The sequence below is a fragment of the Oreochromis niloticus genome, linkage group LG22 (assembly GCF_001858045.2).
Source record: "Oreochromis niloticus isolate F11D_XX linkage group LG22, O_niloticus_UMD_NMBU, whole genome shotgun sequence".
In the NCBI taxonomy this organism is placed as follows: domain Eukaryota; kingdom Metazoa; phylum Chordata; class Actinopteri; order Cichliformes; family Cichlidae; genus Oreochromis; species Oreochromis niloticus.
In genome coordinates this window covers 6,277,541-6,297,451 of record NC_031985.2, presented here as the reverse complement: position 1 = coordinate 6,297,451, position 19,911 = coordinate 6,277,541, and the positions used below count along the sequence as shown (strand labels likewise).

The following is a 19,911-nucleotide window of genomic DNA, read 5'->3' as shown; positions in this document are numbered from 1 at the left end:
GTGTTTTCATACTTTTATGAACTTTAATATATTTTCTTCCGTAACAGTTTATTTTAAATTATACTTTCTAGCTGCCACTGTTTTAGCTTCTGTTTTATTTTATGCATTTACATTGTTAGGCTCTTATGTTTTATGTTTAAACTTAATTGTTTTGTGTTTTTCCCTTTTTTTGGTTTATTTTGTTCAACTTGAATTTAGCATGTATTGTAAGCTGATAACAAAATGATAAAATTTGAGCTGCATGCTTGCTTTTTAACATTTTTAACATTGTGTGATCGTTTAATCAGAAACATTTTCAACATTTCTTAATTAGTAACCACGTTAACTGTCAGTCATAGACATTCATTTAATTTGTTGACTGCAGTCCCTGGTCAATAGTTTTGGGTTTGTGAACGACCAGAAGGACCTCTATTGTACATGGGGATGTCAACATCGGGTACAGGACTTATTTTTTGTCATGAAATTAAACATTTTGTTCAATTTCCCTGAAAAAAAGAAAGGAGAAAGAGCAAAATAATTTGAAGTTCACATTTACCAAATTTTAAACTAGTCATAAATGCAGCGCTGAGACTCTGAGTACACGGGAAGGAGAGGCGTGGTCAATTGGGCTGTGTGGGCGTGGCCGCTGTATGCAAACGATCCACGCCCCCAAGCGCCTTTCCCCCGTGAGCGGTGACGTCACACGAGCGGCCCGTGTTGGTTCCAGCTGACTGGCAGAGAGGGAGAGAGAGTGAGAGAGAGGAAAATAAGAGCCATCAGCCCCATCTATCCGTCTCTCATACTACTGGATATTATTATTTTTCCGGGGGATCTCTTTATTTCCGTCATCTTGTCATTTTTTCGCCCCTCTTTTTGTTCTTCGCTCTTTTCTGTCTTGGAGACTTCTTACCGCCGCGACTCGACTGTACTCCGCTGTTTCTACTGCCTTTATTTCTGCTCTCTTAATATTGTTTATAGCTCCCTCCGGACTCACCGAGCGATCGACCGACCAACTAACCGACTGACAGCTACTCCTGGAGGATGAATTAGAGTCGGTCAACATGGTGCCATTTTGGATATAAATCCTCCCTCTTCTTTTCTTTTTTGTTTCCTTTTTTTTCTTCTTTCGCACATTTTCTTGCATGGGACTGGCGACTATCAGGTGGACACCCTGAGCGCACACGCGTCACCTGTCCGCGCACCTTTTGACGGCGCGCCCGTCAATTAGCATCACTAAGTGGATTATTTTGATCTTACGGTCTCTTGCAGGTTGCCCCACTCCACTTCCTCCTCCCCTCACCTCCCCCCTTCCTCCTCCTCCTCCTCTTATTCCCCCCGAGAAGTTATGTCAAGGCCTCTCACCCAGCTTCTACCGCCGGATCTCCCTGCCGGGGCCACCAGCCCCCAGTTTGGGGCCAGCAACCCGGCTGGAAGTGGCCCCCAAGGTGGACACCTGACCTCTATGACCAACCTGAAGTCTCTGCTTCAGGTGCCAATCAAGGCAGACCAGAGAGGCCCCAAGGACTGTTGCGAGATGAAAGGTGAGTGTGCGCACGTGTACACTTTTGCGCGCGTGTGAGCAAGGGATCCAATAGGAACGAACTTCTTAAAGGGCCACTAAGGAAATACCTCAGCCATACAAAGGCACATTTCATTGTATTGTAAGCACAGTATAGGTCTGTATTATGTCTGTGTGATGCATTTTAATGTAGGAAATGTCCACATTAAGTGCACTAAAGGAGAGTAAAGATAAACTTTATTTACAAAGCTTTTCGCACACATTTGCAAAATTTATCTGTAAATTTGTGATTAAGGACTTATTGGGCCACGTTTTCAATGCTTTTACTCAACTGAAAAAGCCAGATTTGGTCTTTGTTCCCCACCTTTTTATATGTGGAAAAATGGCTGCTTGATTTTAAGCTGATTATATTAGGGTTTTGGACATACCAGCTGCTGTCATGAGGATTAAAACAAAGAAGAAGATAATTAAGAGATATTGAAAGAAATAAAGGGCTGCAGCTCTGATTTAAAAACAAACAATAAACAGTAGCTTATATTCTTGCAGAAATATCACAGGGATTATTCATGAGTGTGTGAACGTGTGTGTGTGCGCATGTGACTGAGTGGGTAGGTGTGATTGTAAAAAACAGAGGAGGCCCTGCTTATCCAACACACACTCACATGGACATTGTTTTCTTTGCAAGCCTTCCTCCTTCTGGCCTGCTGCATTTTTATATTAAATGCTTCCCTTTTGCATTTGGTGGTGGTGAAGTGAAATGATCTAGAAGAGGAGGAGGAGGAGGAGGAAGAGGAGGAGGGAAGAAGAGGGTGTAAAAAAAGAAACACAATCTGGAGTGGATGCCATCAAAAATCCAGCCAAAGCAGCAGAAGCAGCAGTCGTTTGGTTTGTTTAAATAAAGGTTACTGAGTGGGATTGAATTATTTCCCATCCTCCAGCTGCCACAACAAATATTAACCAGCCTGCCTCTCCTTCCTCTCTCTTGCTGTGGGGATATTATAACTCCCAGTCAGCTGCTGTCACACGCATATGCACACGTTTCAGCTTGTGAGGCAGCGATTTGCATTGATTCTCTTCTGCTAAGTACCAGTAAATTAAGTCAAACCTCAATTAAAACACATTTATTTAACATGAAGCGATAAAAAACGTCCCCACAAGAACAGAAGGTTGTCTAGAGTCAGTGCCTCATGAGTACAGATACAACTGAACACACACATTCATGGGGGGGGGGGCAAAGGAATGGCACTGTCCAGTGGCTCCCTGCATGTTGTTGGCCCCTGGTGGCTCTTTGGTGCCACTGCAGCTCCTTTCTGTGGAGCAGGAGGAGGAGGAGGAGGAGATGATGGTGAACACAGTTGACAGTCTCTCCATGGAGTCAGAAAGCAGCTCAGTACAGTATCCTCCTAATGAGAGGAGATGCATTCAGGGGCATAAAGAAGATGTTTTTGCCCCTGATTTTAGCTGCTGTTCCCCTTCCACAATGCAGCCCTTCGCCTTGCTGCTGTGTTTTTTTCCCCCCTGGCTAGCTTTGTTTGACGCCTTCACAAACACCCACTCTATCTAGCACATCTCCCTCCCTCTCTCTCTCTCTCTCTCTCTCTCTCTGTATCGCACGTCTTTGAGTTTTCCCTCTCACACTTTCCTGTCTTGCTCTCTTCTCGTCTTCCACTTGCTTCACAGCAGCGGTCCCTCTGCTGATTTACATTTTCTCAGGATTTGTCTCCCTTCCTCTCTGTCTTCATCTTTTACTCTCATCACCCAGACTTATTTTTTTTCCAAATCCATTTATTTGCATCTCTCTCCTCTTCCTCCCCTTGTAAATCTCTCTCTCTCTCTCTTCTTTTTGCACATCTCGCTCATATTTGCATGGATCATCTCTTCTTCCAAGCCTCCACTGCCACATTTCCTCTCCTCTCTGCTGTGCTGCGGGTCAGTTCGCAGTCTGTCAGATTTTAATGACTTGTCCACTTGAGTTCAAAGTGTCACTTTGATTAAGCTGTGTCACTTCCACTTATTCCTCCCATCCATTCGCCCTCTGGTTCCTCCTCATGCTGCTTTACAGAAAAGGGATTTCCCCATGTCTTTTAATGACTTTGCCCTCTGTTGCTTTTAGATTATCTTTTCATTTTCCTTTGCACTTGAATTACTTCACTTAAGCTCCTGTGATATCTTAGAAGTGTCTGCTCGACACTGCGGATAGTTTGACTCAGCTGAAATGAGTATATACTTGAGAGTATACCATGTTTATTTTAACGCAAGAAAAAGCTGCTGCTACCACCTTTATGTATCTTTGTTATGCTTTCATGTGCTAGATACTGTCTGTCACAAAGCACTGATAGTCACTGCAAACCTTAAAGCTTATGCATCGTTGCAAGTTGTATGCTCAGGTTGGATGGACTGCTTTGTCCTTTGATAGACTCAACCCCTTGTATTTCTTATTAGGAAGCTCTCGGCCTGCTCCAATCTCACTTACTGACCTACATCTGTCACAAAAGCATAAGAAGAATTTGATCCCAAGATTTTTTTTTCATTTGTCTGTCCCTAAAGCTTGGATTAGATTTGGAAAAAGGACCTTCCAATTTGCTTCTCCCTCGGCCTTGGATCAGTTGCAAAATCAACTAACTCTAAAGGAGCTGTTCTTCCTGGAAAAATTTAAGGTCACTTTAAGTGACCTGGAGGCAGTTAGGCTGGGTTCTCATTTATTTTGAATGACATTATGTACTGCCAAATGGAATTGTGAGTCCTTTCCTTCACGTTGGTCGCCCTGAAAAGTTGAGAAAAGTTCAACTTTGCAGTTACCAACACCACTGCTACCAATCACATCATCCATCCATTTATCTCATTTTCTTAACTGCTTATCCAATTCAGGGTTGTGCTGGCATGCTGTCACAGGGCGTGAGGCAGGGTACACTGTGGACAAGTCACCAGACTATCACAGGGCTAACACACACAGACCAGTCAAATCAGGTCAAGTAAATATACCGAGAGAGTGAGGTGGCTGCTTTTGCAGTTTGGCATCAGCACATCGGAGAAATCGATCATTGTGGTGTATAATCAGCCCGCTCTCTACGAGCAAATTTCACAACAGGCAGGCCGATCACAACTTACTTAGCTTGCCTTGTGATTGGTTGTTGTTGCTATGGTGATTGCACCACCAAACGTAAGGAATGGCCATACATCAGGCTGCAAATGTTTCACCTGAATGTTTTTTCTGGGATACTGCACTTATTTATTTGTCTTCTTCTTCTTGCGTTTAATTTGCATCTCATTTACCTCTTTTTTTGCTCTTTTTATTTTAAAATCATGAACATTAGCTTTGAGGCATCTTAAACTGCTAGCACAGAGCCAAACAGTCTCCACAAAGCAAAGATTGTGAGTTTTGTGCTGTGGTTGTAGCTAAACTTACTACACTGGCAGCCAGATGATTAAGATACTGCCAGAGACAGATTATTTTCTACTCCTCCCACCTTCTGAGTACCTATCTGTCCATCCACTGCTGTAATCTCTCACGTCTTTATATACTTTAATCCGTTTAAATATAAGTTTCCAGCCTCACCAATACTCTCCCCAGCCTCTCACTTTTCTTCACAACTCACAGTCTGTCTCTGTGCCATTCCAGCCCTGTTAAATATGCTCTTTTAGTGCTGTTTTATGGGGCTTTATTCTTCAGCGTGCCACTTTTTCAATATGAGCTTTCGGCAATGTAATCCTTTAGAACAATATAACCAAAGGAGCAGAGTACAAAGCTATCATTGTCTGTATTTCCATGAAGTGCTTCCCTTTATTTCCTTTTCTTTTAACAATCCCTTTTTTTTCTGGTGATGGTTTATTGATGGCTGATCTTTCCATCGGACTTTCACGATGAGGTCAGAGTGCAAGGTCGCTCAATTTATTTATAGGTGCCTTTTAATGATTGTGGCTAAGTACTTTATAGGGTGATAAGGACACGTGTGCCAGGCAGTGGCACAAGCCTTTGTTGGCTCTTTGTTGGCTTGTGTGGCTTCTCTTTTTAAAAGTAATGCTTTGTGAAGCGAAAGTCATGTCAGCCTGATCCTCTTTGAGCCCCAGTGAGCTGAATTGCAGAAGAAACCAACATCAGGCTGTATATCGATCAGATGTTACTTCAAATTCTCAAAGTATTCTTTTGAAATAAGCATGAAGCCATTGCTTTGTAGCTGACGGTAGGTCACCAGTGGTGTAGGTGACACTATCATGTGTTTTTCAGCCAGTCATATCAACTTTATCTTTCGCTCCCAGAGATTGACATTCAGTGATACATCCATGCTAGTTTCTTCCTGTGTGGACACTCCTTAATACTACCTGTATCCATGTTAAACTGTTTAGGATGCAGTGTTCAGTTCAGGATAAGCGATTCTTATCTTAAAGAAACCATTCTGATGTTTCCTCAGAAGCTGCCAGCTGGAGCACGTGACATTGTTGCTCTGAACTGGATGATGCCACTGATGGTAGAGAGAGACGGGAGGGTGACGGTGCTAAATAAAGAAAAAGTCTTTAAATCAGGAAACTGTGGGTGGTGTCTCGTTGGGGAGTTTTGCATTTTGCACTGTTTTGGTTGGTTTTCTGTTTACTTTTGCTGCCACTCGTGTTTGATTAACCTCTTAACATCCATTCGATCACCAGTGACTTGGTTAGGGTTACGTTCAGGCTCCCAGGTCCATCTATATGGATTTGTTTTTACCTCTTTCACCTCTCAGATGGAAATCATATAAAAGACGTTTAAATGTATAGAAGATAATGTTGTCTAGTTTCTGAAATTAGGTTTTAAAAACACGTAGCTGATGTACAGCCTAACCCTACCCCTCAGTGGTTTGTCAGTGATACAGTGGCTGGCAGGAGGTTGACCTCGATCGTGTTTTGTGTTCTGGGAAGTTTCCTGGGTTTTGTTTGGAGACTCTTTGTAGTTCTATTGACCAGACATATTTGAGCAGGCTTTGGTTGTATGCATTTAAAAGGTCTATGTGGCGAACAAAAGAGGGCTGGTAATTACTGAATTGCATTGAATAACCAATGAATGATGACGATTCAGTGTTTTTCAAAAGATTCATCTGCATTCACAAACAATGACTGGCAGATGGAAATAGAAGATGTGGCCTGGACATCTGCTAGCAACAGTGGAAATCCAGAAAATCTGTCAGTTTCCCCCAGAGGAAAAACCAGTAGTTTCCCAGATTCTTGTTTGCTTACATTAAGGAACCGAAAGCAGTGTTTTAGGTTATGAACCTTCACAGCTGCGCTAGTAAAAAATGATGCTTAGGGGTCCTGGCTCTATTGCCATTGCTGAGTCATCATGGGAGCAACACCAAAGGAAAGCTTGTTCGTATCTGTAAGACAACAGTTGCGTCTGCAAAACAGCACATGCCAAAGATAGGTTTTTAGGATATATATATGTAGAATCCTTTGTGGTATAGATTCCACCAAAGGAATGCAATTAAACTCCATAAATATGTGGATGAGAACTTCAGGGTTTTGTAGTTCGAGCCATTTTTGAAAGAAAACACTGAAAATGTTTGTTGTCTGATGCTTACACTGAACGAATATTAGTTATCGACACAAATGCTTTAAAAAGGAGGATGAATGAGTATGATTGCATACTTTAGTCAGAGCAGACGAAACAACAGAACTAATGTTAGCAGCTTAATGGAAGCTATCTCACCCTCTTCTCTCTTCAGACAAAGACAAGCCCCTGGACTCCGATGAAGACTCACTGGGTGTCAGTGCCGGTGGAGCAAATGGGGTGGGAGGAACCCCGGGCTCCGGCGCACTGCGACCCAACTCACAGTCAGCCTTCCTGGGCCCGCTGCTGTGGGAGAGGACCCTGCCGTGTGATGGAGGCCTGTTCCAGCTGCAGTACATGGACCTGGAGGAGTTCCTGACTGAGAATGGGATGGGGATGCACAGCAACGGGCCCAGCTCTGCTACTGCCCAGATCCCCTCGCAGGTAAAATACATGCAGACCAAAAACCAAACCTCAAGAGAAAACTTCAGATGAGCGAACTAATGCTAAACTGTGCTAGTTTACCAGTTATCTGGCCAGTCTTAGTTTAGTCTTCATTGTCACAAAAGGCGCTAGCTGATTCTTCAGTGCTTGCAGTGCAGGAGTGTTACCAGGATTTTTTAATAAAGTGGAAATGCTCTTGTTACAGTGTGGCTTTAGTTTCATGATAAACATTCTTAGCTCGCTGTAACCCTTCAGTGTTAATTTGCTGTCAGCAGCCAAGGAGGTAAATGGAGCAATTCAGTCTTCTCACTACTCTTATCATGATATATATTTTTTTTATCTGAAAAACAACTTTGGCATCTCGTTATGGCACTTAAAGAACTGCAGAGACTTGTGTTGACAAACTGGTAGCGAAATGACCTACACTACGATCACTGGAAGTCGATTAACCACAATTCAGTTTGTTTTTTGGAGATTTCAGCGGTTACATTTTTTAAACTACTTATGCTTTCCTGTATTTATTTTTTAGCTACTCGCTGTATTCGCTTGCAGTGCAGGCTCTGCATGCATTTCCATCCACCTCTTCTTATTTGCATTTGCAGCAGTCTGAGCAGTAACCATATTATAGCCACGGATTCACTAGCAGCTGCAGCTGCTCACAGCCAGCGGCTGCATCCAAAGGAGGAATGAGCAAAATAAAATACATCATGTAAAGAGCGACATCATCTCTGCTTTCTGTGGCATCTGTAGAGCATTTTTCTTAAACCTTGTAATATATTATAACTCTACTGGAACAACATAGAAACAATCCAACAGACTAGCAAGGAATGTAAAAAATATTGAAATGCAATGTAAAAGTAGGAAAAAATCCTGCTGTGAGTCTTTGGACGCACTTTGTAATTCAGATAATTAATGAATAGTTCAAATATGAAGCATGATTTTAAAGTTTAGATCATGCTGGCATGATGTATGTGCACCTTTAACCTTTCTCTGCACAGCTTGCTAGCTGCTTAGTTTGCTGGCTAACGTCTATCAGTCCCATTGTTCTTTCTGAATTGTGAATAAATGACGATCATAGGGCCATGCACTACACTGTGAGATTAATCTTTGGACTTTAAGCTAACCTTATCATACTGCCATTGCTCTGTTATAAGCTAATGAACTATTTTAATTTGAAGAAATCCTTAAAGCACTAATGAGATTTTGAAAGAACCATTCCTGGACAATGCTGGAGCAGCACTGCATGATCTATCATTGAAAATAGTACTTATTCATCTTATCCTGTGTGCAGCACCTCTGTTCATCTTCTATTTGAAACAAGCTGTTTTAGCTCCTCCCCCTTTAAGCCAACTTTCTTCTGATTCCATTTTCTGCTTTTGTTTGTGTTCTCCTCCCAGAGCTCCCAGTCTGCGGTGCCCAACCAGAGTTCTCAGTGTCCTCCCACCTCTCCTCCGCCCTGCTCCTCCTCTTCCTCCTCCATGTCCTCCTCATCCTCCTCTTCTTCACTGCTTGGACTGGAGACGGTCCAACCACAACCACAGCCGCCACCACCACCACCTCAACAGCAGCAAAGCATGATGGGAGGACCTGAGTGTCTACATGGTGAGTGACTGGGAATTTTAAAACATTTAGTTAATTCTTGTGTGAGAATTGTATGTTATTTATTTGTGTAGTGTGATGGTAAACTGAATATGTTGTGGTTTTGTTTGTTCTGGTCAGGCATAAAATAGACATTTGAAGGTTCTCAGTTGGTCCTTGGAAAGTAGTTTCTGTGACATTATTTAGCAAAATGAGCTACAACATTATACACAGGCTGATCCATAACACATTTGTATTGAATGTGATGGTGCTGCTGAGAAGTTTTATACATTTTTGACCCATTAAAATGGGCATTATGGGAAATTAATATAATGCTTACTGCTAGTTCATCCATGACTCCCATCTGAAGTCTTTTTTAAGGCGGAGAGGTAAGTTAGTAGCAAGCAAGTGTCTATAAACTGTACTGGTGCAAACTGGCCTATGTACACATTACACTTACAGGAGCTGCTCAGCCATGGGAGCCTATCCTATGAAGCTCCTGGCACACATTTATGCCGATGTTAATGTCAGCAGAGGTTTGGAGCTCTGCGCTTATTCAGTCAGCTAAGACTTTTATGCACCTCACATCTCAGGACTCAGTAGCCCTGCTCTGTAACTTTGAGGTCTGCCACTTCATGGCTGAGTTGTTGTGCTTCTAAATGCTTCCACTTTGCAATAATAGCACTACGAGTTGATCATTTATAATATAGAAGGAAGGAAATGTTCACCAACTGACTTGTTTTAACAGTGGAGTCTTACAGTACCGTGCTCAAATCCAGTGAGCTCGGCCCTTTCTTTCACAAATGTTTATAAAGGCAGATTGCATGGCTAGGTCCTCCATTTTATATATAAGAGTCAATGGGAGTAAAAACACCCGAATTTATAGCTACTAATTATTAATTAAGTAACATACAAATAACATACTATAATCTAATGAGCCAAAGCTGGAGAACAGACTTCTTGAATCAGCAACTGTGAAAAGTTAACCAGATATCAAGTCATGTAAATTTGAAGGTAACTGCATTAAATGCTGCAAAAGGCATGACAAACTGTTGTGAGCTGCAGTTAAAGGTCAACCCTGTTCCTAATGTTAAGTCTGGAAAAAACTTAAAGGTTGAGTTATAAAAAAGTTCAATTCCTGTACAGTTGTTATGAATGTTAAACACCATCCACAGACAGTAAAAGCATTTTTCCGCCTGGCTGCAAACATTTTTAATTCTGTTGTAAAGCAGGACTTTTTATCGTGGGTGTCTATGAGGACTGGCTTGCTTTGGAGCCTGCCTCAAGTGGCCAATAGAGGTATTGCAATTTTTGGCAAGCTGCTTGTTAATCCATTTAGCTATTTTATTTTATTTTAGTTTTAGGCTTTTTAGCTTGATGATTGTTATTATTTATCATGTATGATCACGCTGTTTTATTTATTTATTTATTTTTTAACCAATTTTCTTAGAAAAAAATGAAATTTTCACAAATGAATGTATTGTCCAGAGTTTATTTACTTAATCTACCAGTCAAAATACTACTAACCAGAAGCAGATTATAAGGGGAAATATTTAAAATATATATTTTTAGAATCTTTATTCACTAAAAACATTCATAACAAAGTTAAATATGTGTAAGCTTTCCTTTTTCTGCAGTGAGTTTAAACCATCTTCGTGTGAGAAGGCAGCATTTGTGCTGCAACTAATGCTTTCAGACATATATGAAGCTGTATGTGCAAGAGGCCTCGATGCGATCTGGCACTAATGAGTACCGAGACCCACAATGCATTATATTAACTCGCACAACTCAAGCATTCAGTGCCTCTAACAATAACCAGATCAGGATTCTCTCTAATTATATCTCAGCGCGATAAATGGCTGACACCCTGTTCTCTGGCCCTCCTCGGTTCTCTCCACCAGGCTGTTTTCATCCGTTATATATTCATAATTTATTGTTTCCTCTCTCTGCTGCATTTGATGTGAACCAGAACTGCCAGAACATCAGAACAACCTTTCTGTCCGTCTTTCTTTTTCTTTCTTTTTCTCTTTCCTTTTTGAGATTTCACAAGCCTGACAACTTCCAGTTTTGACTAATTGAAACCACAAAGCCGTTCTTTCTAACACTGACCGTCATGTTTTTTGTCCCGTGAGTTATCCAGTGATTCATCACAGCTAATTTTGTGGTGATTTATTGACAACAGACTGCCACATGTCTTTGTAAATGTTCAGCCATTATACGATAATGATTGTATGAGCATGTTAAGTAGATGTGTGGAGACGGAACGAGAAAGCCTAATTTTGTTTGTGTTATCTATGCTACAATTATTTGAGCATTTCTTTTTTTCTCATTTGTGAAGCTTCATCTTGTCTTCAAAATGTCACCAGTTAGACAAAGAGCGAAGCTGGGTCTAATCTGTGAGATCATAAGTGAAGGCAAAAAGTGTTTGTCTTCGTCTTTGCATACAGCACCCTGTGGATTGGACGGTTTGCCATATCTGTACCTAAAAATATGCATAAATGCTCTTCTGCAAAGGCCAAGCACAGTCATATAACAATCTCTCATGTCTCTGCTGTATTAAGAAGACTTAAGGCTTTAACTTGATGCGTTTATATCATATGCCAGCATAGTCTCTTTCTTTGCTCTTGTTCCATAATCTATAAGCTTTGTAGATGGGTATGAATATGACATATCACCAAACATTTGTTTATTTGTACATCCAGATGATACAGAGCAGCGTTAGCTTTCATTTGAAGATGCATTTCTGTGCACCGGATTAATGTAAGTCCACTACTCACTCTTCTTTTAGCTCCTCTGTGGTCTACAGCTCCTGGGGGGAAATATCTGCCTCTTTATCTGCTTAACTCCACTGTTTTCAAAAGCCAGTTGTTCACAGCTTGCAGCTAGTTTTTTTTTTTTTCTGTCTCTGAAAAACAGCTGCCTACAGTGGATGAAAACAGCTCTAATGTTAGCTGTAACCACAGTAACGATGATGTAATAAACCAAAACAATGAGCTCAAAGATGCTAAAATGTTTTGTAGCTGAAACGAGTGGTTATTATTTGCAGGTTCATCTCCTTCACATTACACATAATCCTCTGAAACAGTGTTTATGTTTAAAATCAAGCAGAACCTTTCAGAGCTAAAAATTCAGAAGTGCAAATAACTGCAGTTCCTCTTATGTCCACTTGAGGCTGACTGTAAAAGTGAGTCAGTCCCCATAGACTCCCATTTTAAAATGTCAGCAGAAACAAACCTGTTTACAGCCTGCTTTAAAATGTAGGTGTGTATGTATAATTTCCTCCTTTATTCTTTTACAGGTATTTTTTTCTCAGCCACCAATTTGAACTTTGTTAAGGGTTTAAATAAGACGTTCTTGGATCAATGAAGTGGTTCTCTCGGCCACATTTGTGGTGTTAGTGCCTCTTGGAGCTTTTCAAATGCAATTATCAGACAGATTATACGGCTTTTGGGGTGCTTAAGGGTATTTTCATACAAAATGTTTGTTTGCTTTGGACCAAATCAGTTGATGAGTTTGTAATTTTGTAGCTTTCTCACTTTTCATCCAGAAAAAACTACAAGCGAATTTCAAGTGAAAGAAAATGCGTCACTACAAATCATGTGAGAATGTTTAGTCCACTTACTTGCTAGATGTGTCTGGTGTGGGAGCAGCACACACAAACACAGGACAAAGATGCTGTGTTCTTGACTGGTGGATAACACAGAGACTTTATTTAACATTCATATTCATCTGGACAATTTCATTCATTTTACTGGAAGTTGCTACATTTTGCCCACACAGATGCAACACTGCTTTTATTAGTTACAGCAGCAGAAAATTAACCTTGTGGAGCTCATGAAAAACTAAACCACCATGATGGAATTTCAAAATTGTGACCTCTAGCTTTATAATCCTTGTCTTACCCTCCTGAATGATCTGCCCAGCACACTGTTAGCATTAGCTGTTATCTTTTCGCCCCACTCTGTTATCCAAATATACTCAAAAACCAAGATGGTCGGAGCTCAGAATATAAAGAATGGGGCTTTATAGCTAAGCACTGTGGCCATTTTTCAAATAGCCGAGCCTTAAAAACTAACTAACTATTGATGCACACGAACAACCGCATAGGATAAAAATGAAATTACCTTAACACTTAATGAGATTTGAAGCTGTCCAAACATGCCTGTTTATCCTCTTCATGTTCTTCTGTGAATACACTCGCTGATTGCTTTTGTATTCGATACAAAGTGCAGAGAGTTAACTGGAGTGAAGGGAAAGGATGGAAAACACAGTATATATCTGGGAGGAAATGAAATCGTTCTCCCACACACTTTATGACAGTATCTCATATATTTTCTATCAGCTTGTTGCAGCTGCTCATTGAAGCTTTGCATCACTTTTATTACCATGCACTCAGAATTCAGCCTGACACATAATGTCAGCTCCCAGAGAATTTAAAAATAATATTCTGCAGGTCTGAACAGTGAATCTGAAAACAGTGGACCCACCTGTGGGCGTTGCGAGGTTTGAATTTGCTCATATCGGGTGCTGCTCCTCACGTTTCCTTTTGTTTAGAAAATGCCGCCATGATCAGATCACTTTGAGGGAAGGTTGCGTAGCTCCCCCCCCCGTGTTTTATTTATACTAGAATTGAATGCTCTGAGTAAGCAGAAAGAGGGTTTGGACACAGGAGAGAGGGGAAAACAGAGAGATGAGGTGCCCAGCAGGATCACATTCTGAGAAATCTGCCTGGGACATTGTGTTTGTTCTTTGATTCTGAGTCATAAACAATAAGAGAGGAGATGTTTCTCTGTGCAAACAAGCTGCAGATACTGTGAGGGAGAACAATTGGAAAATGAGATACAGAGAAAGACATTCACAAGGTTCAGCCAGGATAGAGCTGCAGCTACAGAGGAGAGAAAACCACTGCTGCAAGTCTTCATATCTGCCCTGAGTGCTTCTGTGTGAGTCTATGAATACACACCATTAGTGTGTGTGTGTGTGTGTGTGCATGCATGCCTTTACTCTTTCCACCTTTTTGTGTGTGTGCGTACAGTATGCTGAGCTTCACACATGCATATGAGAATGCCGTCTGTTTTGGCATTTGCATGCAACTATGTGGGCTTTAATGTGAACATGCTTTCATCTATCTGTGTGTGTGTGCTTGCTTTTTATTCTGAATTATAAACACGTGACTGGGTTGAGGATGATGCATCCATCCAGAAATCCCTGAGGTCGTTGTGGAGCTGAAGTATTACTACAGGGCTGCAAAGCGAGGGGGAGAGAGAATCAGCGAGAGAAATAGATGGAAAATAGACTGGAAATAATAATCTCATCCACATGCACATGTTTTACTTTGATTTTAATTCATTCTGGGCAAAAAGGAGAACAGCTCAGAGGGAGGGGAAAACACAAAAATATGGATACAGCTGGGGTTTTATAAGCAGCTCTGGTGACATTTTTCACCTGTTTCCTCTTTAAAATGCTGTAAATCCGAAATATTCAAACTGGGGTTCTTTGTTGCACACATAAAACTGCACCTGTGATCAGGAAACTGTGGGACGTGGACACAATTAAGCTTCAGAATGTAATGTTGTTTATTTCATATCCTCCCTAAAATCAGCCTCAAACCTCGCAGGCTCATTTTTTGATTCAAGATCTTAGCCTGAAAACCGTCCGCTGAGACTCAGCTGAGCCTCGGAGCAAGACCAAACAGCATTTTGATGTCTATCGCCATCTTCCTTCCCCAGAAAAAGAAAGAAAGAAAAGAACAAATTCTTCTGAATAAAACTGTGATTGTTAGGTTTAACTGGCTTCCACTTGATTTTGTGTAGTTGCAAGAAATCACCAGAGTTTGCCGTGCACGCGGTCCTCTGGGGACGCCTCACAGTTCAGCTGCTGAAGGAGAAAAGCCTTTGATCGTGTCCTTTAAGGCTTTATTATGTTTGTGGTGGAAACAGTATTTTTGTCCAGTTGTTTTGTTTCAGTGTTTAAAATGAAAGCAAAAGAAAATAGAGTTCTCCTCATTATGTATAAATCATAGTGTTACATAGAAAATGAAATATGATGGGTTCTCAGGAAGGTGGGGGCGCTGGTTGTATTTATTTATTGTCTTCTGTCTCCTGTGATAAATGACTTCAATCACTCACTCATGCTGTTTGGATGAATGCAACAACCCACAGTCTTCCTGTTTGGCATGTTTGGCAGTGAAAATCACCCAATCAGCAAGTGCATTCCTGTAGCCGTCTGCTGTTCAAAACCTGAACTTAATAACTACCTGCACGTCTGCAAAAGTCCTCTGCAAGGGTACCTCACTAGTTTAGAAGGTTTATGAAACGAATCAGACTCAGAGAAACTGAGATATGGATGGAGATGTATATTTTATGTGGCGGCTCTGAGAATAGGTCTACTTTAACCTTGATTTAATCGCCTGCAGTGTGATTCTGGTTTCCACTCATGGATGATGCTTCACAAAAGCAGGAAATTCTTATTTCAGTGCAATTATAAGAAAAACCGATAAGAAGTGAAAGACAGACCACCAGGGTACTTATCGTGCCGCAGCGCTGCACCGCCTTTTTTTCTCTGTAAAGAGCTGTCCTTTGCTTCCTAGCTTCAAGTAAATAATCATGATTCACCTTTGCTTGTATTTTAAATCAGGCTGCAGCTTTACTTCAACACTTCCAGGTCAGTTCACTCTGTCTGAGACCTTGCTGATCAAAACCAGACTTTTAACCTCAGGTTCCCATGAGCCTGCACATGCTGGAGGATGCATGAACTCGTTGAACTGCAACGCGAAAGCGTCTAGTGCACATGTTTTCTCAGCTAAGGTGTTTTTTTAATGAACTTTTTTGCTTTTGAGAATTTTGCCAAATAAACATCTGACCTGATGATGTCAACTTGTCACAACACACAGTTTAACACACGTGGAGGAAGGATAACCCGAGACGCATGGAAAGAAATGTGAAGAATAACCACCCACATCTAATCAGATGTTCTTTTGCCTGAGGCTGATCTGTCAACCAGACTTCATGGGAATCTGTTCAGTTTTTAAATCCTGCTGACAGACAGACAGACAGACGCATGAGGAGAGCGCCGTTGAAAGCAGAAGTGGTGAAGCTTGAGTGGGAAGTGCAGATAAAAACAAACATGGGAATATGGCTTTAATGCATCTAAAGAAACTTAAACAGGCAAATAAGCTAGCGCCTAAACTGGCAACTTTTTTTAGTTAATGGATGGATGATGAATCCTAGCTGAAGGCTTTTCTTTAGCTTTTAACCTCATCGCCGAGTCTTCATCAGCAGATGGAGTTTGGATCTGTTCACATTAAAGCTCGGTGGCTTTAAGCCAACACATGCACTCCTGAAAATTCCTCAAAGCGCTGCAGCTGAAGGCGTCGACAGTCAACAAACACCGTCCTCTGATGAGGGCCATGTGATGTTGTTGAACGCAGAGCCGATGCTGGATATTTGTGGCACTGTTGACAGTTGGAGTGTTTTTTTTTTTCCTTTTCCACTGTAGGTGGGAGTGAATTACTTTGAAAAATATGGAGTGAAACTAAGTTGAGGGAATATGATATTTCTTTGGAAATTAAATGGAAGATTCAGCTGATGTTATCATGCTGAACTGTGTTTTTTGTCAAATTAAACTGGGTCTCTTTTGTGCTGTTGATGGCTGATTTAAAAAAAAAGTTGGGTGTTTTTGTACTTTTGGTCCAGAAAATTGAGAATCACTGCTCTGAAGCCAGTTTTGGCCTCTGCTCTGACTCTCACAAAGGATCAGACCCTTTGGGACCCATGGGTGGGTGGTCTTAGGTGCTTTCCAACAACCTGAGTATTCAGTGCTGTTTTTCTAATCAATAGACATAAGTACAATTACATTTAGTACAGCCCCTCACCATTTCGCATGCTCATGCTGCTGTTAAGTGCAAGTTGGCCTGACACCTTCTTCAGCACAATAAGGTGGTGAGACATGGAGGAGCACTGGACTGCAGCTGCAGTCGGCTGTAAAGAGCGAGCTGGGTGTGAAGGTGAGACTATCCATTTCACCTGATCTGCTTCCTTACCTTTGGCCATGAACTGTTGGTAGTGACTGAAGGAATAAGGAAATTAGCTTCCTTCTAAAGGTGACTGGATGCCCATACAGATCTGTACCAATTGAAAACGATTTGATTTTCCCAAATAATTTAGTTGAATTAGTTGAGATTCTGCTGTAGACTGTAGACTATGTTGAATCCACTGGCAATCAGAAATCGAGGATAAGCTTGTTGTCCATGTTTGTGTGCAGCGTGATGTTTGATTCTTGAAGAAAAAAAAGGAAAACTGTCAGACTTTGGTGTAAGTTCTGAAAGTTTTATTCTTCTTCTTCCTGTAGCCGTTCCTTTTAGGGTTTCCATCGTGTATCATCTTCCTCAATCTCACTCTATCCCAGACATCCTCCTCTGCCACACATCCTCTTTCACCACATTCATGATGCTCCTCTGAGGAGTTCCCGGTTTCCTCCATCCTGGCAGCTCCATATCCACTGTCCTTTGTCTAATGTATTCCAGTATATGTGCGATCCCTCCTCTGCACATGTTCAGACCATCTCAGCCTCGCCTCTCTAACTTTGTCTCCAAACTACTCAACCTGAGCTGTCCCTCTGATGAATGCTTCTGTTACATAATTCCAGCTATTGATCGTGCTATGGAAGGAAACAGCAATCCCATTGGCTGTCAGAGCAGAATATTTGGCAGATGTGAAATGGACCAGAAACACTCTGTCTATATTTGCAAGAGTAGCAAGAGGTGAAATGCATTTGGTGTAAAATACCTTCAGAGTAAGGAGAAGACCCCAGGAAAGGCAAAGGACACACTGGAGTGATTATGTCTATTAGCTTAGCTGGAAAAATTTGTGTCCTCTGGAAAAGCTGGAGGTGTTAGTCAGGCATAAGCAGAAGATGATGGATCAGGGGTTGGGAATTAACTTTCCCAAGGGGCCACATGAGAAACTGGGATTGTTGTGGAGGATGGCACCAGTAAGCTGCACTCAGTGTTTCTCAATATTAATTTGATCTCTTTATAAGCTTGGAGAAATTGACTGGATGGATATTATTGTCAAACTTAAAACAACCATGCTGATGAGATACAACCTGAGTGGAGCATTTTACATAAGAGAAAACAGCTTATGTGATGAAGCCATTATTTCTAAATTGCCGCTGTGCTGCAGTTTTTCATAACTCGATGCAGTAACTCATGTTGAAAGTTCTGAAAGGCAAGTAAGTGGTGCTTGAGATGGGGTGGTTTCAGGAAACTAGTGTTTCCAAAATCAAAAACAAAACTTTTACAGACCACCTCAAGACAATATCTTTTTAGCAACAACATCAGTCTAGCTTAAGGAGTAAGGAGGTTTATATGTGAATTTCTATGTATTTACAATGATTGGTCAACATTTTATAACCAATCTGCTTATGTTGCTACCAGTCAGCAGTCCAGCCACTGCAGCACATATTTCTGCATTCACTTTCCCTCAGAGAGACAAGCTAAGCACTGATTAGATCATCCCTGGCCTTCAGAACAATATATATAAATAAGAGTTGTAATCTGTTTTTAACCAGAGAGCTGTCTCACTTCAAGCTGAAACCAAATACCAGCGTCTAGACTGGAAGAATCCAAGATAAACCCCTCAGTAATCATCACCAGTCAAATGAAATGTCTAATTCTAGATGATAAATTATGAATTTGAATAGAATATGAGCTAGGTACAGAGTGAAAGAAACGGGATCCTGTGCCTTTAAAAAAGAAAGAAAGACAGAGAGAATGCAGGATAACACCAGGCCGAGGCATCAGGCAGTTTAACATTCAGGATTGTGATTAATCCTGGCAACAGAAGGGTTAAAACCAGACACTGACTCTGCACAGAGAGAGAGAGTGAGGAGTGCTGGAGGGGGAGAGCGAGCGCTCAGTCAGGAGAGTTGCTTTGCATGTTTTGAAATCTCTCTCTCGCTCTCTCTCTCGCTGGCTCTCTCTCTCTTTCTGTCTCTCACACGCTCGGGCCATGTGCGGCCGCCACGTCACGTGCCGCTGCAGAAAGCATCGGAGCGAGAGAGGCAGGAGAGCTGTAGAGGGAGAAAGAGAGAGAGAAGGGAAGGGAAGGGAGGGGTTGGAGGAGGAAAGAGAGAGGTATGAGGAGAGCGGTGGGAGAGGAAACAGTGAAGATTACAGAACGAATAAACACTGAGGACAAAGCAAAGAAGAGATGAGGAGGTTTGGAAAGAGAGAGTTTTAGGGCGGCAGAGCTAACGCAGATTTATGAAGCAGTGCATGTATGATTTTAAAAAAGGGATAATATGATAGAGTCACATTTCTGTGTTATTACAATGCCCAGATAATGTTTCCTCATCTACCCCACACCAGCTAGATGATAAGAATTTAGTACTCCAAAAACCCAAGAAACAAACCCTTCCATCAAAACGAGTGTGGCTCTGATTCCAAATCCTCTGTTTGTGCGTTCACCAAAGTGCGAATGACCTTTAAAAACACACGACCCCTTTTTTTCGGTCGTCCTTTTCTGTGGGTAAAAGCTGCACACACCGGTGACAACCATCCGCCTCCTCTTTCCCCTCAATGAGATGAAGAGGCTAATCACATACTGCACATGCAAGCTTTTCTTAAACAGTGTTATTATTCTTTACTATTTGAGCTTAGGAGGGAGAAGGACTGAGCCACGAGAAAACGTTTTATTAGTCACGCACCTTTGTTCACAATCTGCTCTTTTCCATCTGAACATCTAGCTAGGACTGGTTATGTCTGATCTGATCGCCTTCATACTGCTAAGTGCCATGTGTCCAGCTCCAGTGTGAGGTGGAGTGCTGCCTGAATTGTACGCCGTTTGGTTCGAGTAGTGGTGGCTCAACAAATCGG

At 41.5% G+C, this 19,911-nt stretch overlaps 1 protein-coding gene across 1 annotated transcript in view; it reads left to right on the top strand.

Annotated features, from left to right (window-relative positions):
• The first annotated feature begins 663 nt into the window (after positions 1-663).
• dbpa (D site albumin promoter binding protein a) overlaps positions 664-19,911 on the top strand; it is a 37,122-nt gene continuing 17,874 nt past the window's right edge. Inside the window, 3 exon segments of the mRNA XM_003452720.5 lie at positions 664-1,520; positions 7,189-7,457; positions 8,855-9,059. Of these exon segments, the coding sequence (XP_003452768.2) occupies positions 1,325-1,520; positions 7,189-7,457; positions 8,855-9,059 (670 nt within the window). The 5' untranslated portion in view covers positions 664-1,324.